Source organism: Aethalodelphis obliquidens, unplaced genomic scaffold, assembly GCF_003676395.1.
Source record: "Aethalodelphis obliquidens isolate GAN/ISIS:26980383/991018 unplaced genomic scaffold, ASM367639v1 scaffold5, whole genome shotgun sequence".
NCBI lineage: Eukaryota > Metazoa > Chordata > Mammalia > Artiodactyla > Delphinidae > Aethalodelphis > Aethalodelphis obliquidens.
The window spans coordinates 23671744-23696514 of NW_020837949.1; the positions used below are offsets into that span (position 1 = coordinate 23671744).

Here is a 24771-nt window from a genome sequence, read left to right on the forward strand (position 1 = left end):
GTGAATCATTTTAGATGGGGCAATGACAGGGCACTGAATGACAACCACAAACCGTGCTGTTCCATTTTCAATTATTTCTCAGTGACTCTGAATAAATTAAGGAGAAAGTCTTGATTTACTGCTAATCTGTCTTTAGCATCTCTTTAACAAAACCGGGCAGACCTCAGGCTCAGAGCCTTGCTGGCAAACAGGATTTAGCCAGAATTCACTAACACTGTTCTGCATTCTCCGTATTTATTTTTAAAATTTCCTTTCATTTATGATAAGTGATATGTTTCCATTTTTAAAAGTTCCAAAATAGTTTCAGAAAGAACAGAGTGATTTAAAGAAAAATATTAAGGAGATAACAGTATAGAGGGTACCTGGACTTGGCAATAGCACATGGACAGTATAACGAACGCCTCAAGTTCAGGAGACCCAGCTGTAAATTAAACGCAGCTGGGCAACAGCAGGGCCGGAACCACTTGGTGGCACTTTGGCTGCCTGAGTCTATGGGCACTTGCTGGGGAAAGGCCCGATGGTTGCCACTCAATAGCCATTTCCCCTTCTCCCTGCTGGCAAGTCTCTGTCCTTTTTCCTTGTGATATCTATGTGACTCAGGAAAATGTGACGATCTAAGTTATTTTTTGTGCCATGGGACTTGCTGGCAGTCGAGGGAAACCTATGGACCCCTTCATAGAATAATAACATTTTTGGATACACTAATTAAAGTACATGGGATTGCAGAGGAAACCGTTTACACTGAAACAGTTATTAAAATATTTTTTAAAACCCACCCAAATCAGGATATAGTAAATATATGTACTTCTTTATTAACACACCAAATAACAAGATCTAGCAGTAGGTCTGACATCTATAATCTCAAGGCAGTGATAAGAGTAAACATAATGTTGAAATTCCTGCAACTATTATAATGTGATATAAAAATACTTGTGATTTCCATTGGTGACAAAATCACAGATACACTAGTTTTACTATGATTTTTGGCTTACATTCACATTCAAAGGACATGCTAAATTTGAGTTAGAGGCTAATAAAGACGGAATTTTCTCCCCATCCGAATTCATGGACCCTATGAAACCCTGGTCTCACTCAGTCCATCACTGGGGAGCAGAGTTCTCTTTCCTGGTGGCACATCACAGTTTAGTAGTGTCATCCAAACCTGGACAGTGAGATATAGAGGAAGTCAGGTGAGAGGCATGTGGGGAAGGATTTCTTTGCTTTTAAGAAGAGATGCAGAAACACACTGCTTCTCCTGCCTGTGGAGATCGGTGTGTGGGCATGCAACGCCTGGTGCTATGGCAACCATCCTGCAGCCAAGAAAGAACTGTGGTCACGCTGAGGGAATGGTTCAAACACAGAAGAGGAAAAAAACTAAGGTACCCGATTCTGACCTGGGGCCTCATCTCAGTTAAACTAACCCACCCTGGAGCTGCCTTACTTTGGGACTGACTTTCTATGAGAGGTCAGTCTCTTGCACAGATGGTCTATTGCAGCACGAAGCACCTATAGCCTACAGTGACCCATGAGCCTTTTCCATAGTTACCTGTGTCTTTTTTAACCTCCACAACAAAACTAGGTGGCCGCATACCCTAATGTTTCTGAGTCACAGGAGTTGCTCTGTGTCCTAAGCCCATCTGTCATTTTTTTCCAGCTTCTCAGGGTCCTCAATGTACAACTGAAGAGTTGCTGTCTAATGAGAACTGACAAGATGGAGGGCAGAGGGATGGCTGATGCCAGGAGAGCTCTTAGCAAAGGCTGCCACCCACAGCATCGGCTCAGGGTTCTATTCCGGTGCAACAACTGGGGTGGGTAGGGGGAGGAGTCAGGGTTCATGAAAAGTTGGTCTAGGAAAGAGGGCACAGGTGGAGCAGAGTCATGAAATCAAGAGGTAGAAAGTCTAGGTTCCCAGATTCTTAACTGGTTTTGATTCAAATATCAGGACTGATACCATGCCAGTTCTTTACACGAGATCCTTTTTCTTCTTTCCCTCATCGGTCCATCTCTGCCTGTAGCTTCTATTCTGTCGATGTACAAATCTCTCAATTCATAGCCACAAATCTGATAGAAAGCTTGGAGAAGACATCAGACAGACTGTATAATCTCTGCTAATCCTGTAATCAGAAGCTAAACCCAGGACACAAGTGCATTTGCAAAGTAAGGACTTTAGAAACTCAAATGGCATTAGCAGGCCAGAGAGACCAATGTAGACAATGACTGAATGAGACTCATCAATCCAGAAACAGATTCATTCCTTCCATTCCATGTGAGTTATGTGGGAAAAAAAAAAAAAAAACGAATGGGAAAAGGCTATTACACCTGAGGATGAGAGCAAGGCCATCCCTAGTCCCTTCTCGAAGGATCTCTTAAATTATAAGTTTGGGAGTAGCAGTGAGAGGAGGAATAACAGATGGGAGAGGTTAGGAGCAAGGGAAGACCAGCACATTCCTTATTCTAAACCCCGTTTTATTATCTTCTCTGGGAGAAAAACAACGAATGATTCCAGCAAGGCGAGAACAAGGAAGGCTTTTAAAAATAAGCATGTTGTACATGCACAGGGCCCATGCAGAACATTCCTTGGTAACCAGCTTTCAAGTCACTGGTTTCAGAATTTCTGTTCACACCTGACCTGCTCCAGGGGACAAAGGTCTCTGTGAAACAGGTAGGGCTATATTTGCCTCCAAAGCCTGTTTTGTCAGGAGCCTGCCTGCCTGTCCCTTTGTGGATGGGGTCTGAAAAAATCTTCCCGCACTTCACATCAGGGCTGCAAAGCTCCTTGACGGTGCTGCATGGAGAAGTGATTAACACACCAACCAAAAGTGCCACAGGCCCAAGAGAGGCAGAGGGGCACTGGAGATGGGAGTGGGCCTGGGAGACACTTTCCTTCGGACGCATGGAAATATTTCCTTGGTTTTCTTCTCCACGAACCCCGATGTGACGGCACTGAGTCTGTGGGTGGGTCGCTGTGTGGGACCACATCCCTATTCCTTTTGGGGGACCAAACGTTCCTCAGGAGAAGCTGAGTTTGGGCCAGTGCAGGAGACCCTACTCTGCTAGCTTTGGCCCCTGACACAGCCTCTCTCAGGCCCACCGCCCTTCCTAGAGGAAGGTTACACTGTGGTCGGGTCACTGTCCTATTTAATGGGCACCCTATAAAAGTGCTGCAATGTTCAGTACATCATTTTGGTGGACTAAATATGGGGAACCATATTTTTTGATATTTTTGTCCAGAGAGTTGGATATCAGGCCCTTGATCAGTATCTTAAACATGAGACAAAAGGTGGGGGGGTTATCCCTGGCAAAGGTGAAACCAGAATGAGAAACCCAGTAGCACTGAAATACGAGGGGACAGGCTCACCTCTGAGACGGACCACGTGATGGGACAAAATTCAGTCAACCTCTCGGCTTCTCTCACAACAAATGCAGCCTAACACAGAGATGCCAGACCCCTACCCCATGCTTCCCAGCGCTATTGCCCTCCAGGCTCACACATGAGTCTTAACCTTCAACACCGGCTTACTTCTTCTCCTTCCTAGAAAACAGTATTTAACAAGAATGGTCTTATTCACCTAAGCAAGCAAGTCGAGGTTATGTGTTCAGAAAGCTCGTTAATAACAAATAACACTCTTAAAGAGACAGACACAGACTGAGACCGGAGCTGGCAGGAAGCCCACCCCTAAGCTGCGCTGAGAATGGGCAGGGCTGTCGACGGTGGTGCTGGAGGCCAGAGGCAGGCCTGGCCTCCGATCAGGGCGGGAGCCCCTCTTAGTCTCAGTTTGATAAAGACATTTACCCTGCAGCTCTCAGGTGTGCAGGAGCAGAAGGTCTGTCGCTGTTCAGACAACGGGAGCAAAAGACTGCTTTAATTGGTTAGGAAGTCAAAAGGCTCAGGCCAACACAGGGTCCTGCTGACCGAAAGAGAGATGCAGCAGCCCCCCCGGAGTGTTGGACACAGGCTCCATCTTTCTCTGGAGGTTTCCACTAGAAGGAAGAATTAGAATGCCCTCAGTCTGTTGGTCAGTTGGTCTTTTCATACTCATCTCTCTCTCTTTCACTTACTGTCTCGTGGGCACACATGGCCTTGAATAGACCCCACGGACTGGCATTTGGAGGCAGACTGTCAGATGCCAGGGCAGGAAGGACAGAGCTGAAGTCTCTGTGTGCCTGGGATCCCAAGATGGTCCCCCCTTCGGGAGTGAACCCCAAGGGCTCGGGGCCAGCTCCAAAGCACCACCGAGTTGCTGGGCCAGCGAGGCCAGCTTGGGGGCAGGGAGGGCGTCCAGCCCAGAGACTGCTCACTTACACAAAGAATCCTTTCAGAGTTATTGGCTGGCAAGGCCCCTCTCAGACTTTTTTTTTTTCTCTAGGGCTGGTGCACTGAATACAAATCAAGCAGCCTCACTGGGCTGTCACACAAACTGGCCCCCGTCACCAAGACAGTGACACGGAACAAGCGCTCCTCTAGCCAGGCTGTCAGTGTCCAGGTGTCACGGTAGCAGACTCCCAGACCCCGAACTGGGGGCCCCACAAAAGTGGGGCTCCAGCACCCCTTATCAGCAGCAGAGCCATTTCAGTCTGGCGTCCATCAGAGGAACAGTTCCAGGTAGACCAACACGACAGGTTCCCGAGCATGCCGCCTAGCATTCCTGGCTGGTAGTGAGGAAAACCTGAAAAGGCAGGGACTCATGGCCAGGGGCAGTGTTCTGGGGTAAAGGAGAATGAGATCGTCGTGTTACCCTTGTGTAAAAACAACCAAATCTACCTATCCGCTCTGGCCAAACTCCGAACTGCACGTGAGAGAGACAGTAAGTGAAAGAGACAGAGAAAACAGGAATATGACAGCCTGACGAACCAACCAGCTGGGGAATTCTAATTCTTCTCTCTACAACTGCTAGAGGAGCTGAGGGTCCTAGCTCCCTTATTTCACATTTACCCACCCCAAATTCCTCTAGGTATAAAGGTGATTCCCACTGGAAGCATGTGCAGATAGAACTGCATCTAAAACCATGGATCAAGGGCAGGCTGGAGGCTGGGGAGATCTCACCCCTGAAGAGGCGCACGTAATGCAAAAGGAACGCAGCACCCAGGAACCTGGGTGTCAGCCAACCCACCCATCGGTCGTTTGATGACTCATGGAGAAGCCAGTGGTGTGAGCTCCAGGCTAGGCTCCTGTTGTCCCCAGTGCTGCACAACCCCTCCACTTCTAAGGGTAAGAGCCTGGCCTTTGGCTCAAGGATGGGGTGGGCTGAGGACGGTCACAACAGCAACTAAGAGACAAAATTCAAGGCCACATTTTTATTAGGGGTCCTCCAAGTCTCCCTCAGAAACTCCTTAGATCAGACAAATGAACCCACCTTATCAGGCCAGTACTGGATGATGAACTGAGGCCATACCAACTGGAAGTAAGAAAACCCGAGCTATAGCTGAAACTGGCACATAAAATTGAAAACAATGAACAAGTTGTGCGAGGCAGCTTGACGGCCACAGATGCTGATCCACAGAGACTGAACAACAGATAAAGAAGCCTGGGAAAGGGAAGGCAGTGCCTACATGGCACTGCTGTACAGGCCATGGAACAGCTACAAGAAGAAACGGCAGCAAAGGGCACAACGGGTTTCAAGCCAAATTGAACAGATTAAAAACACAGAAAAAGTTCCAAGCTGAGTATGTTTCTTAAATTCAGTCAGAAATGCCCTAGGGTAAGTATAGAAAGTGTGTTCCCATCTTGTTCACTCTCTCTAAACTATAAGGTCTTCTCTGAAGCAGTGACCTGCTCCATAAGGGGGTCCTAGAATATTCCCAGGAGAATAGCCCTAAGCCATGTGACTGTTTTTTTAAAAAAATTATTTAATTTATTTATTTTTGGCGGCATTGGGTCTTCGTTGCTGCACGCAGGCTTTCTCTAGTTGGGGCGAGCAGGGGCTACTCTTCGTTGCGGTGCATGGGTTTCTCATTGCGGTGGCTTCTCTCATTGCGGAGCATGGGCCCTAGGTGCATGGGCTCCAGTAGTTGCAGCACGCAGGCTCCATAGTTGCCGCATGGGGGCCCTAGAGCGCGCGGGCTTCAGTAGTTGTGGCACATGGGCTCAGTAGTTGCGGATCGCGGGCTCTAGAGCACAGGCTCAGTAGTCGTGGCACACAGGCTTAGTTGCCCCGCGGCATGTGGGATCTTCCCGGACCAGGGTTCGAACCCGTGTCCCCTGCATTGGCGGGCGGATTCTTAACCACTGTGCCACCAGGGAAGCCCCATGCGACTATTTTTTTTTTTAAACAAAATCTGTGATATATCCATGGTCAAGGAAAGTGGAGTCACAACAGCAAGAATCACCTTCCCTCGTGGGAAAAGGGAAAGAAAGCCAATAGCAAAGCTGGGGAAGGACCCAGGTGGCCAGGCTCCCAGTCAGACTCTCCAAACAGCTGTTTGCTTTAATCTCCCTCCCTGAGTGTTTTAAGTTAAGAGTCTGTTGATGGAACTGTTTGTTCTTCAGTCATGCAAAATTTAGGAACTGCAGCTAATAGAGATAAGGACCCTGGACAGAAGCTCTGGGATCCTCTCACTGCCCAGCCAGGTGCCCACCGACTGCACTAGAGCTCCAGCACTCAGTGGGATAATTATTGCTGCCTTTAAGTTTACCCAGCTCTCCATAAAGCGAGGTAATGAGGCGCCTTTTACTACTGCTAGTGGTGATTGTCCTAACGTTCTTTAATTAGCGTTGGCATAGCCACTTTCAAAGCATTTCATCTTACAGTCCTGGTGTTCCCTATTTCAGGCTCAACAGCCCTCACTCCCTTCGGAGAAAATGCACTTTAGCAAATTTGAAAATGACAGGCACATGTATCCATGAGCGCAGATAATCGTATTTGTGTACCTGTACTCGCTCTTCTGCTCACTCTTCACATATCCACAACTGCCAAGAACCCGTGAGCCTTGACGATACCTCCATAAAACTCTTGCTCATAAATCTGTCAGCAAGGGGTTAGGAATTTTAAAAACTGAGGACTGGCGAAACCTTATGATCACTAGGATCCTCCTTAAATTTCCCAGTATTTAAAAAAAAAAAAAAGCTGATTTTTTTTTTTTTTTTTTTTAATTACAAGGTTCGGGGTCTTTTTTTTTTTTGGTTGCACCAGGTCTTAGTTGAGGCAGGCGGGCTCCTTAGTTGCGGCACATGGGCTCCTTAGTTGTGGCATGTGCATTCTTAGTAGCGGCATGCGTGTGGGATCTAGTTCTCTGACCAGTGATCGAACCTGGGCCCTCTACACTGGGAGCACAGAGTCTTATCCACTGCGCCACCAGGGAAGTCCCAAAAGCTGGTCATTTTTCACCTATCTTTTCAAAGGTTTATGGAGTAGGGCTAGGGCTACTGATACACCATTAGGGAGGCCTGAACTCCTATTCATTTGGGTCAAAGAATAGTCCTCTTTCCTCTGAAATAATCAATTCACCACTATGATCTAGGTGTTGGGCACAAGATGGGAAGGGCCTCTGCTTTCATGGGGTGTGCAAGTAAATGAGAATTTCAGATGATGGTAGATCAAATAAGAAAATAAAACCCAGGGATGTGACTATGATTGGTGGGGCTACTAAAGTAGTCTAAAGGACAGGGTAGTCATGGAAAGTCCCAAGAGACCTGCTCAAGAAGGAGCCAACCACCTGAAGATGTGGGGGAAGAACACTCCAGACAGAGGAGAGAGCAGAGGCCCTAATGGGGAGAACCAGCTTAGAGTATTCCAAAAGAAGAGCAGCATAGCTGAAGGGTAGGGGGTAAGCAGGAAGATGATAAAACACGAGGGCATAGGAGCAGGCAAGGCATGACAGCTTAGGGCCTGTGGTCCATGGTACACCATTTGGTCGTTATTTGAATTATGAGGGGAAGAACACTGGAGTGTTCTAAGCAAATCAATAACATGATCTGTCACAGTGTCACAAAGATGGCTTTGGTGGCTGTGGAGGATAGATTTAGAGGGAATCCTTTAATTTCTAGTTTTGAGTAAATGTTCTGTGATATAAGATGTTAACATAATAGTAAGCTGGGTGAAGACCATATCCTATAGTCTGAGTATGTTCAACCTGTCTCTGCGTCTAAAATTATCTCAAAACTAACTGTTAAAAACAGTGAGAAACACCTTATATCTCAAATGAAGAACGAAAGGTCTAAATTAGGTGCAATACCAAGAGCAGAGAGGGAAAAATAAAAGAAAAAAAAGGATTCTATCAGTAATTGACTTTGGATACAAATATTTCCCTTCTATACTAGTTTCCTTATTTTAAAAACTGAGGACTGGCGAAACCTTATGACCACTAGGATCCTCCTTAAATTTCCCCGTATTTTTTTTTTAAAAAAAAAGCTGATCTTTTTTTTTTAATTACAAGGTTCTGGGTATTCTTTTTTTTTTTAATTTTATTTATTTTTTATTTGGTTGCACCAGGTCTGTTACTTATTAGAAAGTAACAGCTGCTGCTACTACTATTACTATCAGCTAAGACTGACTGATTTTCCTGACTTGCTTCTAGTCCAATAATACCACAAAATAAATAGTTATTAATCCCACTTTACACATGAAGAATCTGAAGCTTAAAGAAGCAACTTATATACACAGCATATATTATACACAGTAGGCAAGAGAGAACCATGATTTGAACCCAGGTTTCTCTGATTCCAGAATATTTTCATAACCTTCACTATGGTATAATGCCCACTAACATGTATGTATGAATGCATGCATACATGCATTCACTCATTCTTTCTCTCTCTCCCTCCCTCTTTCATGTAGGACTCAGTTTGGGGGAAAAAAGTGTTTGGGCTTTCACCAACCAAAACATGAATAAATTTATAAAACCATTGTGTATGTGTGTGTACCTGCAGGCATGGACTCTGGGTTAAGGATCAAATTTGTGCTGGAGATACTCGAAAAGCCATTTACTCATAACTCTCACTCCCACATCTGCCTTTGTATCTGCTGGGCTCTGATCTTTAGGGCTTTCTTAATCTCCAATGAGTGGGAAGCTCAACATTTCTGTGACTTAGTTACAGGTGAGCCAAATTTTGTAGCAATGCCAAGACGTACCTCTAATATTACTGGTAAATGCTTAGATGTTCCAAGATCTTTGGGATAAAATCAAGAGGCCATGTAAAGAATGAGAAAATTATCAAGAAAAGGAATCAAGGCAGATTTCTTGAGCTTCTCTGGTCCACACGTCCCCTTCCCTCGGCTCACGTGATGTTTCCTAACTGTTGCACTGACTGAGGGAACCCTCTCTCCCTTTCCAACGGGAAGACCCAATGGCCATACCGCTGACACCTGGTTCCTCTCCTCTGCCCCTCACAAGCACAGGTACACAGAGGATGTACCTGCTAGAGGTAAGAGGGAGGGTATATCTTAAGTGGCACATCGCAGCATCACAGTGGTTTAACATTTGAATGCTGAATAGATTTGAGCTCTGTCACTGCAGTGAGCTGAATGAGCCCCAGACAGATAATGCCCACCCCCCCACCCCCAAACCTGTAAATGTTACCCTATTTGGAAAAAGGGTCTTTGCAGATGCAACTAAGGATCTTGCAATGACATCACCCTTGATTGACCAGGTGGGCCCTAAATCCAATGGCAAGTGTCCTTTATAAGTCAAAGAGGAGACAGACAGAAAAGGAGGCGTCAACATGACGAAGGAGATTGACGTGATGCAGCCACAAATCAAGGAATGGGACAGTCACCAGGAGCTGGAATAGGCAAAAAAGGCCAGGCACAAATTCTCCCCTAGGGCCCCTGGAGGGAGGATGGTCCTACCAGATTTTGCACTTTTCGCCTCCAGAACTGCGAGAGAATAAATTTCTGATTTTTTTTTTTTTTTTTTTGGTACACGGGCCTCTCACCGCTGCGGCCTTTCCCATTGCGGAGCACAGGCTCTGGACGCGCAGGCTCAGCGGCCATGGCTCACGGGCCCAGCCGCTCCGCGGCATGTGGGATCCCCCCGGACCAGGGCACGAACCCACATCCCCTGCATCGGCAGGCGGACTCCCAACCACTGCACCACCAGGGGAGCCCTAATTTCTGATGTTTTAAACCACCAAATATGTGGTAATTTGTTATGACAGCCTTAGGAAACTGATATAGTCACTTACTAGTTCTGTGATCCTGAGAAAGCGTCTTAAATTCATCTGCAAAATGGGGAATCTAATGGCACCCACCTCACAGAGCTGTTGTGATGATTAATATGGGTACCGATCAATGCCCCAGGAAATGTTGCTGTTAACATCATTACTGTTACTGCTACACAAAGGCAGTTAAAGGGAAGGATAAACCACAGGGCCTGTACTGGGCTAGTGCACCTGAAGAGTACATTTCCAAGGCTTTTGGCTGGACCTCTCTGGGCTGTTTGACCATAAAGACAATTGTGGCTAGAATGGGCACCAACTGTCTATTCCAAAAGAGGCGGCAGTTGGGGCCTTGGGAGGTTTCTCCCTTCACTCAGGCCTGGCAGCCCGAAAAGAAACGGTTAAGCCCCAGGAAACCAGCCTCAGAGAAGAGGATGAGGCCCTTCCATTCTATAGCCCTTTGCCATTCTTATTAAGCATCTTTTCTTTTCTGAGGTTTTCTACAAATTGCTCTGGATGGGACCCAGAGGGAGAGTGCTTTTCTGTCCACTTCCTTCCGACTTCCTTAGAGAGCAGAGTTCTTAGGGGAAAAGGACAGTGGATTTGGAGGCACTAGGAAGAGTGAGTAAGTCTAGAACAGCTGTGTTGCCTTGAATCATCAGGCTCAAGGAATAAAATCCATTCCCTTTATGACTGTGGGTAGTAATGGCATAGTCACAGGCTCACTTCAGGACCACAGGCAAGAAAAATAACCTTATTTTTTTGCAATGGTGACTTTATCCACTAAACAGAAACCTCATGACCAGTTGACCCTGGAAGAGTATCTGTACATGTGGGTGGAAGTGAGTGAGAGATGCAAATACATACACACACACACACACACACACACACACACACACACACACACACACAATGTGTTCATTGCCTTAGGTAGGAGAAGGTGACTTTTTCCATATAGACCATTTCTTATGTTTTGTCACTACTAATTCACCAACCAACTGATGTCTTTCCCTTTGTGGAGGTCAATTTCCATACTATTTTTCTTTTTCTTTCCTCCTATTTTCCAAATCGCTTTTCCTCCCTTGCTCTTGTTCTTTTCTTAGTTAAAACGGCAGTGTAAACAGTATAAAAACAGATAAGGTACTTGAGTAGGGTTTGGCAGCCGAAAAATATTGCAAATAGGAACTAGAGTTTCAGGGGGTACATATGTGATCTTCCTGCCACGGATGGACCCACCTTGAGGGGGCCAAAAGCCTACTGGAGGCAAGGTAGCACCCTGCTCACTCCTGGCAAACCCTGCGAAGCATTACGGACATCTAGTGGCTGCTGAGGGTAATGCCTCAGCGATGCATGTCAGGCTGAGGAATGGTCTACCATGGGCTTTACCAGGCGCCCAGTTATGCTGGGTCCCCTTAGCCAGTCCCCTGGACGACCATTTCTTCTCAAAAAAATTTTTTTAACACTTTCTTTTATGGGGGGGCCACGCTGCGCAGCTTGCAGGATCTTAGCTCCCCGACCAGGGATTGAACCCGGGACCTCGGCAGTGAGAGCACAGAGCCCTCACCACTGGACCCACAGGGAATTCCCTCCACTTCTTATTAGGGGTCCAAAGTCACTCTGAATGGCTCTATCAAAGACCCATCGTTAACCCAGCCCAGCAAGGTATAATGATAGCACCTGCATACAACAGCACAGAAGGCAGGCATTTGGAAATATCTTCAAGCCCCAGGTTTAAATGCCAATTAGCCACATACTGTCGTCTTGACTGAGGGGCTGAGCTCAGAAGGGACAGAGACTCTGATGTTAATTAGTAGTGTGGCTCTAGGTAAGTCACTATGCCTCTCTGAACTTCATTAACGACATCTGTAAAATGAGAGGTTAAGTCCAGATGATCTCCAAGGTCCCTTTTAGCTTTAGCACTCTGTGATCTGCAGGCCTTTTTCGTAGCTGAGAAAACAGTCTGCTCTGCTCTGGCACTGTGGATTTCTCGATTCAACTGAAGGAATCATTCGCTTCTCAACTTTGTGGTGCGTTACCAAGACTTGACTACAACCCCAAAGGATCAATCTTCTTCACAAAGCTTTACATCTGAGGAGGGGTGGGAATCGTGGACGATGAGAGCTGGAAGGAACTTTCTAGTCCATTCCCTTAATTTTAGAAATGAAGAAACCAAGGTTTAGAGCCGTCTTAATTTAAGCTTTGTCACATGTCTAATCAGTGGCAGAAAAGGGACCAGAACTCAGGCATCCCAGTCTTAGTGCAGGTAACAAGCGGCTGACACAGCCTTGCCGGATCACTGGCTGGCTTCTTCAACTCTGCTTTATCGCAGCAGTCTCTCTGTGGGAAACCACAAGTGAAAACACTCTCAACCCGGGGTTTTCTCCTTTTCTCCTCTCCAAGTTTAAGCCCTTCCTCTTCTTTTTATTCCCTGGTGGCACCACTCCAAATCAAGGACGCAGGCAGAAGCAGGGGCTGTGAGGAGCAACAGACAGATGGCTAGACGACACTCGAGCGACAGGATTAGAGGCTTCAGTGCCACTTCCAGTTCAAAAGGGCTGTGTGTGCTGCCATGGTCCCACAGCCTCCTTGGTCCAGTTGATGGTTTCTATGATGCTCCCTTAGCCTAGCTGGCCTACAGAGGGCAAAGTACCCCTATCTAGAACTCCATGAGCTGCACGAAGCTTGGGTGATATCACTCACAAATATTTACCACGAGACCACCCCATTACTAAGTACCGGTTTGATCCTACCCTTCCATCCACCTACACAACATTTGCTGGGCCTGGAGCTGAACAGATGGGTTCTGAGTTTGCCCACACCAGCCAGGCAGGCCCCGCTTCTGCCTGAGGGGGGAGGGGCAGCCATATACCAGGGCGCCATCCAGACCCTGGCCGGGGTCCCTCTGGAACCCTACCAGCTCAATGCCAGCTGTGGCAAGGAGAGACCTTCTCAACAGCGGGTGTTCGATTCTCCTCCACAGATACCTGTCAGGCTAGACTCACACCTGGGTATAAATGGGTGTGTCCTGCTTGAAGCTGATGGTGTGCAAATGGGGCTTAGTCAAGAAGGGAAAAAGAGCCCAGATGGAACTCAACCTCCATTTCTCTCTTTGATTAGTAATTGTGAGTCAAACGAGTTAAATAAAGGATCTATTTTCTCAGCCCCTCCTCTCCCACCCTTCATTCTAGTATATTCCATATACCCTTCCCTGAAATGTTTTATGCAGGCTGTCCCCCCACCTTGTCTCCGCCATTTACTCTATGCAGAGTGAACATACTGGACATCTTTGTGGCAGCGATGAAAACACTGGACTCAGGGTTTGAAGACTGGATTGAGATGCTGCCTCTGTTGCTTTCTGGGTGTATGACCTTGAGCATGTTATTCGCCTGCCAGAGCTCAGTACCTCTATCCATAAAATGGAGACAACTATGGCAACTGTGTCACTGGGTAAAGGCAGATTAAACAAGAACAGATCTATCCACCCACCCATCCATCCATCCATCCATCCATCCATCCTTGGTATAGTGGAGAGCATACAGTAGACAAACATCCCAGTAAATGACTGTTGAAGTAAATGAATGAAACCTGAGTTCTTATTGACTGGGAGAAAACTCTGGAGAATCACTTTTACTGTCCAAGTTCCTAGACATCTGAGCTCTGCCAGGGTTCAAGGCCTGGCTCTACCGCTTACTATGTGATCTTAGGTAACATATTAACTATTAATGTTGTTATTATTTGACTGCAAATACATAATAAAAAAGTTGGTAAACGACAGGGAATCCAAATTGCCTACAATGGAGCTGTTTCCATTCCCTCCACGGACTTCAAAAATTCCCTGGCATATTTAAGGAGGTTTCAGATTACTGGGCAGCATACAATATTGAGATAAGGGTGTGGCAGAATCCAGAGAGCTAAGAGATCCAGGCCAGGACCTCCTCCTCTTAAGCAACAGCCCACGTGCAGGTAGGTGATGGGCAAGCAAGCTTGCCAAGGCAGAGGTGGGCGGGCACAAGGAAAGGAGCCTGGAGGTAGCCCTTGAAAAGAAGCAACACTAAACCAGTGCCATATTCTGCCAGCTGGCTTCCCAGGGCTAAGCCACAGTTGGCCTCCGCCGCACCAGGCAGAGAAAGAGGAGTCATTTTCCCCGGTGGGAAAACTCTGAACAAGTCCTGTTCTCGCTCCTACACTGGTCCATCAAACGCCCCGGGGTCGCCTCTCACCGGAAGTAGGGGCAGGACGCTACGCAGTTCTTCCCAGGGACTCCCAGAAACAAAGAAGAGCTGGTGGAGCTCATGGGGCAGAAGCTTTAAGACCCACTCCCTCCAATCTCTGGGCGCACGGAGGGGAAAGGGCACGGGGCTGCGAAAAGTGAGAAGCCGCGGCTCCGGCTGCTTAATGAACGGGTTGTGCCCTGGCTGCTGGGAGTTCACCTCAATCCTTCCAGCTGGTTGGCGCGCTGTCCCAGGTTGTTACTCCCCTAGCTCCCCGCACTTGGTCTTTCCTTCCACGGTTTGCCTCACCCGCAACCCTCATTAAGAAAATTATCAGTGAAAGCCCTAGTTAAAGCCGACGACGGGTGAGGAAATTTGCGAGGGAAGGGGCAGGACGAACAGACACATGTGCAGCAGCGCCCCGGCCGCCCCCGCGTCCCCCAGTGCAGCTCAGAACTCCGAGCGTGCAGCCCGGGCCGAGCGGCCGGTCGCCCCGTCCGCAGTCGCCGGGGGTGAGGATGACGCGGTCCGGGCGGGAGGCCCGCCAACTGCAGCAGCCCCGCCGAGGGCCGCCGCGCCTCCAGCTCCCCAGGCCCTGAGCCCAGCGCGCCCAGAGCCCGAGGGTGCCCGGTGCCCGGGGCGGGGCGGGGGCGGGGGCCGGCGCGATCCCTCCGCAGCAGCAGCCCCGCGCCGCTCCAGCCTATCAGCGGCCACCCGGCGGCTCCCTGCGATCGGACCAAAATAGCTGCGCACGCCTGCGACTTGCGCGCGGCCCCCCACTTGACGCTCACTCCTGTTCCCTCGCCCGGCCCGCTCCCAGCGTCTAGAGGGGGCGGGGAGGAAGCGGCCGGGGAGGGGGGTGGGGCTGGGGGAGAGAGGAAGGAAGAAGGAAGGAAGGAAGGAAGGAAGGAAAGGAGGAAGGGAGGGAGGAAGGGAGGGAGGGAGGGAGGGAGGAAGTCGCACGGAGGCGCACAGCTCGGGGCTGCGCGGCGCGGGCCGGCGCGGCGCTGGAAGGCGCCGGCGTTAACCCCTCGAGGGCAGGCAGCGGAGGGGGAGCGGTGTTAATACATAAGAGCACTGCATCACGCTAATCTTCTCTCCTCAGAACAGTATGCGTCAGCAGTACATTCACGTTCTGACTGAAGGACAAAAGGATGAGAGAGCAGTCTGCGTGGCTGCTGCCTGCAACACCGCGAGCCTGGCGCGAGGAGGAGACGGTGGGCGCCGTGCACAGGGGCCCCGCTGCTGCTGCTGCTGCCGCCGCCGCCGCTGCTAGCGAGTGGGGACCATGTTCCCGGGCTCCGGAGCGTTCCCCGCAGCCGCGACCCCCGCTGCTCACGCCGCCGCCGCCGCCAGCGCCGGGGCCGCTGCAGCAGTCCGCGGGCAGCGCAGCCGCTGAAGGCGCCGGGGGCCGGAGCCCTGAACTCGCTCCCTCTGCACAAAGCCAGATCCGGCGGCCCGCCGGCGGCCCGGCTGCGGCGGGCGATTCCGCGCCTCCGGGGGCTGCAGCCGCCCCCGGACTCCCCGAAGGGGCCTGCGGCGCGGGGCGACCCGGCCGTCGCGCGCTCCTCTGGCCGGCAGACCAGGTCCCGGCGCTGCCTCCACGCCGCTGCCCCTCGGGGGGCTGGACGGATTACTGCTCCTCGCACCAGCAGCCGGCGGACTGGGAAACTGAGCCCAGTTTTTGTCTTTTTAACCCTTAAGAGAAGAGACGAGGAGAGAAGGGGGTGTGTGTCGGAGGGCGGGCGGGGGGGGGGGGCGAAAGACCGGCGAACACCTCCTCTTAACTCTCGCAGCACCGCGAGCGAACGACTGCATCAGCTGCCTCGGGCCGGGAGCGGCCGACACAAGGAGAGGGGCCAGCGCGGCGGCAGCTTCGGCAGCGAGCGCGGCCTGGGAGGCTGCGGGGCGCCCCCTCACTCCCCGCCGGGTGGCAGCCCCGGAGCGGGCGGGGGGCGCCGGAGGCACACTCCGGCGATGAAGCGGCTTCCTCCTCGGCTGGTGCGAGCCGGGGCCAGGGTCCAAGGACAAAGCCGGGAAGCGCTGGTGGCGCCCCGCCTCGGGCTGAGGGGGGGGCATGCACCTGCATAGCCCGCCGGGCTTCGGCTCTCCCGGCGCGCCTCAACTCCGCGGCTCCGCTAGCCGGCTCCGGATTTACTAGAAGCCATTTTGTCTCCCCCACCCCTCCCCTCCCCTCTGCCCTCCCCGCCCCCTCTACTTCCCCCTTTTGTTAATTAAAACTAAGAAGTGAGAATGGGAACGAGGTGGCCAGCTCCGGCGGCGAACGCTTAAGGACACCGCGCCAGTTCTTCCCTCCCTCCCTTCCTTCCTTCCGAGGTAGGTGAGAGCGAATGACTGGGTGGGGATGGTCGCAAAGGGGCAGAGAAAGTCCCAGCTTTCCGAGGGCTGGCCTCGAGGGGGGGCTGGTAGACGAGGGGCCACTCTTTAGTTTGGCATGATTTTTTTTTCCGGCCGATCTGCTCCGTCTCTCTAATCGCCCCCTCCCCACCTCCTTCTCCAGATGGAAAGAGGAGCTCCTAGCTCACTTAAGCCGGGGTAGGGCTGGTTCTCCTTTCCGAGCCAAAATCCCAGGCGGTGGTGAATTATGAACGTGCCACACCATGAAGCTCTTGTGGCAGGTAACTGTGCACCACACCTGGAATGCCGTCCTGCTCCCCGTCGTCTACCTCACGGCGCAAGTGTGGATTCTGTGTGCAGCCATCGCTGCTGCCGCCTCCGCCGGGCCCCAGAACTGCCCGTCTGTCTGCTCGTGCAGTAACCAGTTCAGCAAGGTGGTGTGCACCCGCCGGGGCCTCTCCGAGGTCCCTCAGGGTATTCCTTCCAACACCCGGTACCTCAACCTCATGGAAAACAACATCCAGATGATCCAGGCTGACACCTTCCGCCACCTCCACCACCTGGAGGTCCTGCAGCTGGGCAGGAACTCCATCCGGCAGATCGAGGTGGGGGCCTTCAACGGCCTGGCCAGCCTCAACACCCTGGAGCTGTTTGACAACTGGCTGACAGTCATCCCGAGCGGGGCCTTCGAATACCTGTCCAAGCTGCGGGAGCTCTGGCTGCGCAACAACCCCATAGAAAGCATCCCCTCTTACGCCTTCAACCGGGTGCCCTCCCTCATGCGCCTGGACTTGGGGGAGCTCAAGAAGCTAGAGTACATCTCGGAGGGGGCTTTTGAGGGACTGTTCAACCTCAAGTACCTGAACTTGGGCATGTGCAACATTAAAGATATGCCCAACCTCACCCCCCTGGTGGGGCTGGAGGAGCTGGAGATGTCAGGAAACCACTTCCCTGAGATCAGGCCTGGCTCCTTCCATGGCCTGAGCTCCCTCAAGAAGCTGTGGGTCATGAACTCACAGGTCAGCTTGATCGAGCGGAATGCTTTTGATGGGCTGGCCTCCCTGGTGGAACTCAACTTGGCTCACAATAACCTCTCTTCTTTGCCCCATGACCTCTTCACCCCACTGAGGTACCTGGTGGAGTTGCACCTACACCACAATCCTTGGAACTGTGATTGTGACATTCTGTGGCTAGCCTGGTGGCTTCGAGAGTACATACCCACCAATTCCACCTGCTGTGGCCGCTGTCATGCTCCCTTGCACATGCGAGGCCGCTACCTGGTGGAGGTGGACCAGGCCTCCTTCCAGTGCTCTGCCCCCTTCATCATGGATGCACCTCGGGACCTCAATATCTCTGAGGGTCGGATGGCAGAACTTAAGTGTCGGACTCCCCCCATGTCCTCCGTGAAGTGGCTGCTGCCCAATGGGACAGTGCTCAGCCACGCCTCCCGCCACCCACGGATCTCTGTCCTCAACGACGGCACCTTGAACTTTTCCCATGTGCTGCTCTCAGACACTGGGGTATACACATGCATGGTGACCAACGTGGCGGGCAACTCCAATGCCTCGGCCTACCTCAATGTGAGCACGGCCGAGCTCAACACCTCCAACTACAGCTTCTTCACGACTGTCACAGTGGAGACCACTGAGATCTCGCCTGAGGATACAACACGGAAGTACAAGCCCGTTCCTACTACGTCCACTGGTTACCAGCCGGCATATACCACCTCTACCACGGTGCTCATTCAGACCACCCGTGTGCCCAAGCAGGTGGCGGTAACCGCGACGGACACCAATGATAAGATGCAGACCAGCCTGGATGAAGTCATGAAGACCACCAAGATCATCATTGGCTGCTTCGTGGCAGTGACTCTGCTAGCTGCTGCCATGTTGATTGTCTTCTATAAACTTCGCAAGCGGCACCAGCAGAGGAGTACAGTCACAGCTGCCCGGACTGTTGAGATTATCCAGGTGGATGAAGACATCCCAGCGGCGGCATCTGCAGCAGCAGCAGCAGCTCCATCCGGTGTATCAGGTGAGGGGGCAGTCGTGCTGCCCACAATTCATGACCATATTAACTACAACACCTACAAACCAGCACATGGGGCCCACTGGACAGAAAACAGTCTGGGGAACTCTCTGCACCCCACAGTCACTACTATCTCTGAACCTTATATCATTCAGACCCATACCAAGGACAAGGTACAGGAAACTCAAATATGACTCCCCCCCCCAAACTTATAAAATGCAATAGAATGCACACACACACAAAAGACAGCAACTTTTGTACAGAGTGGGGAGAGACTTTTTCTTGTATATGCTTATATATTAAATCTATGGGCTGGTAAAAGAAACAGATTATATTAAAATTTAAAAAGAAAAATCAAAACAGAACTATTTTCTAACTTGTAAGTTCTATTTAAAGGGGGTGGGGGACCTTGGGAATGTTGTGGGATAGAAGCCACAAGTCAGTCTGCTGTGCTGCCAGGAGAGATTTCTGGTATAGGGCTGAAACTGCTAAAATAAAACAAACTAAAACACCAACCAATATCCCTAAAGAGTTAGGGTGTGGGCTGCTGAGGGGTGGAGGGTAGACTGAACTGTCATTTTTTAGAAGATGCTTCATAGGACACAGGAATACCCATTTCTCTAGACATCTTTCTTAGGCTGAGAGCTGTCTTTGCAGATTTATCTTATTTAAACAAAGAATACAAACAAACGAAAAAGAGCACTAAGAATTTGTACTGTGCTTAAAATGTTGAGAGGCAATAATTTTTTCTTCAGAGGCCAAGGGAAAGACAGACCTGTAAAATGTAGTTTAAACAGGAAAACCACCAAAATTCAACTGGAACCTTAAGGGACCGAGTATGTGCATCCCTGTGCACAAGTCTTCTTGGTTTGTGCAGTGGGACACGGCGTGACCCGCCTGACAGAGGGCTTCGGGAAGGAGCAGAGAAGGAAGGGAGCTGGCGTAGCTGTCAGTCAAGCGCTTTCACATTGCACCAGATTCCTGCAGTTGGGCTTAACCCACTCTGTGCAAGGCATGTGTCTATTCAGGGCTTCCCAGGAGAAGGAGGTGGCCCCTGGGGGGGCAGGGGGGCGTGGTACCAAAGGGGGATGGGAAGGGAGAGCAGAGGCAGAGAGAAGGTATTCGCAGGAGGCCATAACTCAGCATTGTGCCATGTCCACCTGTTGTTCCTGGTATCTGACAAATGATTGTAGACAGTGATGCATTTGATGATTTTTTTTTTTTAAAGGATTGCTTTAAGGTGGACAAGGGGGGAGAGGCTGGGAGTGGGAAGCTTGGGGGAGTGGAAGCTTTTCTCATGCTTGTGATTTGGTGACTATTCTAAATGCTGATTCATTAGGGATTATTACTGCTGATGTCAACTGGTTGTGGTGATGGGGAGGGGGCAGGACATGAGTAGAGAAGAAAGAGGAGAGACAAAAAGGGCACAGGCTCATTGAAAGTGATGAAGCCTTTCCTCACCAGGATGGTTCACAAAAAAGATGTGAAATCCACAGTTAAAACAAAGTGATACACACAGAATGAGTGTGGCATGGAGTCCTGTTGAATGTAGCACAATGGGGGGAAATGCTTCCCTCTCCCAGGGCTACCTCAGGAGGAGGGGGAAGAGAAAGGGCGGGCGTGGGTGGGGAAGGCAGAGATCTCTGTTATTCTGGTCCATTTAATGATGTAACTTCTTTCATTTATTATTTTAGCTTTAAAAGGAAATAAAGGGTTCAGATTTGAAAGGGGGTGGGGTGTGGGGGGGAAATGCCACTGATTGTAACGTGAGAAAAGTGTATTTTTGTATTTTAATAAATATTGTTCAATTTTTAATTCAGTGTCCCCAAAGGGTTAAATTGAGTAAGACCCTGAACCTATAGCTTCTTATGAGCACTGACCAAATAATTTCTATTTAAAGAAAAAAAAGGGGAGGGGAGGACAATCTTCCATTTCTTTGAAGTATGGGAACACGCTAAAGCTGTCAGCCACTTTTCCTTAGCTTAAATAAAAGCACCCCGATACTAGTGCACCGTTCACAAGCTAAGTGTGTTAGTCCCTGGCTCTGTTGGGGGGTAGAACTGAATTCCCTGTGCCCTGGAAAAGCGGGGGAAATGGGTCAGCCTCAGCTCCTGGGACCCGGCCAGGAGTTAAACGCCACCTCAGCAGAAGCTGCTGGTCAGGCAGCACCAGCTCTGCACGGGGACCCCGGGGGACCTGGATTTAAGAGCACTGCAATAATGTTGTTGTGCTTAAAGATCCCACAGGCGGTGTTGCTTCTGTTCTCTGGGTGCTGAATAGTCAGTCAAACGTGTCTTGGTGGTGGTGGGTATTGATCTCCTGATGTGTAGCCGAGGGACGTGGTCCAGGCAGGCTGCCTGAACTGGGACCCTGCGTCTCTTCAGCACTAGTATTTATACGAGTGCAGGGAATCGGGACTGAGTGGGTGTCATCTCCCTGGCGCTGAACACAGAGAGAGGCAGGCAGCACTTTGCAGCAGTTGGCTAAGAAAGGGCCAATTCTTAATCCTCCTCTGTGTGTTTGTGTATTTCACATACACAACATTTCTGGGTGTCGGTGTTTGTGGCAGTGTGTATGCATGGGCTCACACTTTTAGAAACTGCCATTCATGTCTCTAGGCTACAATGATATGTTCCTCCGCCCGTCCTTTAGTACCCTACCCCCAGTAAAAAGAGAAAGCTGCAGCCGAGAAAAGGGTGGGACTTGGCGAGGACCAGTTGAAAAATGCAAGAAGTCACCCCCTTTCCTAGTGCCATAAGACACAGCTCAGGCTGTTTAGAACAGCTTCCTGGGTACACATTCAGAGGCAACTGTGAAGGAAGGAGCTGCTTCAGAAATAGAGGATGTGGAGCCCGTTTCCTTACACCCCTCCTCTTTTGACAGCTATCTGGGCGGCCAGGGAACTATGCAGTAGCTGTGGAATGACAAAGGCTCTGGGGCTGAACAAAGATCTGAGGGGAGAGGGGAAGAAATGGGCCTAAAACATTCCTGGGGAAGAGTCCTATGAACAAATGCACTTGTCCTGGGGGTGGGGCATATTCAGGTCTTGGAATCTGAGGGAGAAGTGCTTTCCAGAAGGAACCTCAAAGGACGTTCCTGGGGGAGAGAGAATATGGTCCTGGGTATGAGTGTCCTTAGAGCTGCAAGGGGAGTTCCTTTCCCCACTGGGCCTACTCCCTGACCTGGGCACCGGTTCAGCATTTAGAGTGGCAACTCTCCTCTGCCGTGATGTCGGGTACACCCTCCTTTGTAGCAGACACTTGGGACAACTTTTCAGAGAGGAGTCCCACGAGCACCGAAAGTGCAGCCTTTAATGCTGGGCGGGTGACTCATCCTCGGCCTGGCCAAGCTGTAGGGTTTGTTACCTGAGAACGGAACACGGGTTGGCAGCTCTTCGGGAGGGGAGTCATAGCAACACGTTACAGGGAAAAGACTGCCGCTGATTATATGGAGTTAGAGACTTTTCATTACAGAATTTTTTAAAGGCCGTGAAAAACCATGTAGTCTAATCCCTTCACATTTTACAGTCAAGGAGACCGAGCCCCAGAGAAACTGAAAGATACAGTCCAAGGTCACACTGCTAATTAGTGGAAGAGGTGGGACTGAAACCCAGGTCTCTTGACTACCCAAACCAATGTGCTTTCTCATAAAGGCTCTTACTGGCTCTCAAGAACATCTCTCTTTCCTGGCCAATATGCAGTGAAAATGGGCCCTTCCTATAGCTATTGCTGTGTTCTCTTCTCCCTCCTCTTGGAGCTGTCCAGTCTCCTTCAGAACCAGCTCTACTGCCCTCCGGGGCCTGAGCAGAATTCGGACCACAGGGGCCCCAGAGGTGGCCCAAGGGCCACGTGTGCTGACTAAGGAGTTGGATTCTCAGGACTATACCTAACAGCTTCCTGATTCTTAGGTTCAATGGCAGGCAGAAACCACGGGATCCCACAGAGGGCAGCGGCTGCTAGGGAAAAGGTGAAGTAGACAAGGCAGGGTGCTCACAGTGGGAACGATGGACTGGCCTTCTCCCAGCCTTAGCCTTGGAAGCTTGCAGAGTAAAGGACTGACAGAGGCCTTAGAGCACCTCTCAAGGGCAACTTCTCCCCAGCGGAGTGGTTTCTGCTTATTTGGCTGAACAATGAGACTATCTGGGGAGGCGGGGGCTCTTTAACTCCTCTCCTCCATTGCATCTACCCTGGCCCCAGCTCTAAAATCATGATCTGGTCGCCACTCCCACAATTTGTTCTAGGGTCTTTTATCACTCTTTGGTGTAAAGCTGCATTCTACTATCAGTGAAGATAGAGCAGACAGGCTAGTTTCTAAGGCCTAGGGACATCCGCTCTATCATGGCTGTTAACATGTACTGTAGCTAGCAACTTTTTTGGGACGGGGGGGGGGGGGGCGGGGGGGGGGAGGGCAGCAGCCTAGTAAAGAGTCCTTTGAAGACAATGCCTATTAATGGGGAAGAGATGCAGAGTCCATGCCGTTAATGGTGGAGATGGGTGGAGATTAAGAGAAGGCTAAGTGGGCCTTACTCAGCCCAGGCTACTACCTTAGGGGGCCAGAGCCCACAATTAAGGCTTCAACATTTTACTGCAACAAAGCAGCAAGGGCTTAAAATTAGAGAAGAAAAAGAGAGAGAACATTTATATCCAAACATATGTCTGATTTTATCTCCTCTGCTGGCACTCAGCACTCCGTGCCATCGGCTAATGCAGGCACCGTTCACGCCATTTCTAAATCCTGCCTCAGCTAAACTGCAAGGCAGCTTTTGGCTCAAAGCACCTCTCTTGGTTTCCGTCCATTCAGAAAGCACCCTTTTCCCCGGAGGGGGGGAAGAATGGTTTGGGTAGTGGATTAAGGTTGTTTTCATCTTTGCTTTAAATTGAGATGAAGTAAATTGCTTCTTGGAGCAGGGATAAAGGCTTCAGGAACCTTCAGTGAAATATACATATCTGCAAAGCAATATAGCATAGTGCTTACAAGTGTGGACTCTGAAGCCAGTCTTCCTGGGTTGAATCCCAGCTCTATCGCTTACTAGTTATGTGACTTTGGACAAATACTCGTTTTCCTCATCTGTAAAATGGGCATAATATTGGTATCTACCTCACTACTCCGTAGTTGTTGTAGGAATTGAAATTTGACGATAAGGGGACAGACCAACTGACTAGCCCCCATCACCACTTCTATTCTTGAACCTCATCCATGTCCAAAGAGAGAACATGCCTACTGAGCTACTCTAAAGAGGAAGGCTAATTAATTATCCAGAAGTCCTGGGCAGCACGACAGCGCCATCTACAAGCCCAAACACTGTGGGAAAGATGGGGTGCACTTTTCTTCCCAGGAAAACACTGCCTTGTGCTCTGTTCTTTAATCTAGCTCTTTAGATGGCCCAAGGCACTGTCTTAGGCCAGGAACGGATTACCTTTTCTTATGGTGGATCAGGAGAAAGGAAAGATGCTGCTGCTGGAGGTGCACAAGATGAGGGCTGGGACAGGAAGCACCTACTAAAAGTCCTGGTCCTTTACCAGGAGGGTGAGCTTCCCAGTGTCTCGTCACCTCGCCCTGTTTCCTTATCAGGGTGCTTTGCCAAGGGAGGTGGGCCCATGGAGGCACCAGGAAGGAGAAGGGAGCACAGAGAGGGCTGCTGGGGCTTCAAAGCAGTATTGGAGGGCTTGAAGGAAAGAAAGGCAGGAAAAAGCACCATAATTTGAGCAGGTGAGAGCAGGATGGAGCTGTATGGCAGATGCACAGGCTAAGGGGCTGCAATGCAGTTAGGGAGGAGAGCCAGGGAGATTCCTCTGCCCTAGCAAGCAGGAGGCTGGCTGGACCCTGGACGGGGGTAGGGCCGGTAGCGATATTCATGGCACGGAACAGAGCAGAAGAAAAGCAGGGAGATCAACTTTCCAAGAGAAGCCTAAGAAAGAATGCATTTGATTTCCTAATGAGAGGCTAGAATTAGATTTTAGGATGATCACAGGTTTCATCCTCTGGAACATGCCAGCTTTGCTGTCAGTACTTGGGCCAAACCACCTGCCCACGACAGTCCTGTTCCCGATGCTGGAGGCTGTCCACTGCTTGGCAAGGGTG

The 24771-nt window shown here is 50.3% G+C and overlaps 2 protein-coding genes across 3 annotated transcripts in view; one reads left to right on the forward strand and one right to left on the reverse strand.

Annotated features, from left to right (window-relative positions):
• SND1 (staphylococcal nuclease and tudor domain containing 1) overlaps positions 1-24771 on the reverse strand; it is a 419010-nt gene that overhangs the window by 42725 nt on the left and 351514 nt on the right. The window lies entirely within an intron of this gene.
• On the forward strand, positions 16521-20505 carry LRRC4 (leucine rich repeat containing 4). Its single transcript, XM_027102043.1, has 2 exons — positions 16521-16641; positions 16826-20505. Exon 2 carries the CDS (start codon positions 16926-16928, stop codon positions 18882-18884), a length of 1959 nt encoding a protein of 652 aa, XP_026957844.1. The 5' UTR covers positions 16521-16641; positions 16826-16925; the 3' UTR covers positions 18885-20505.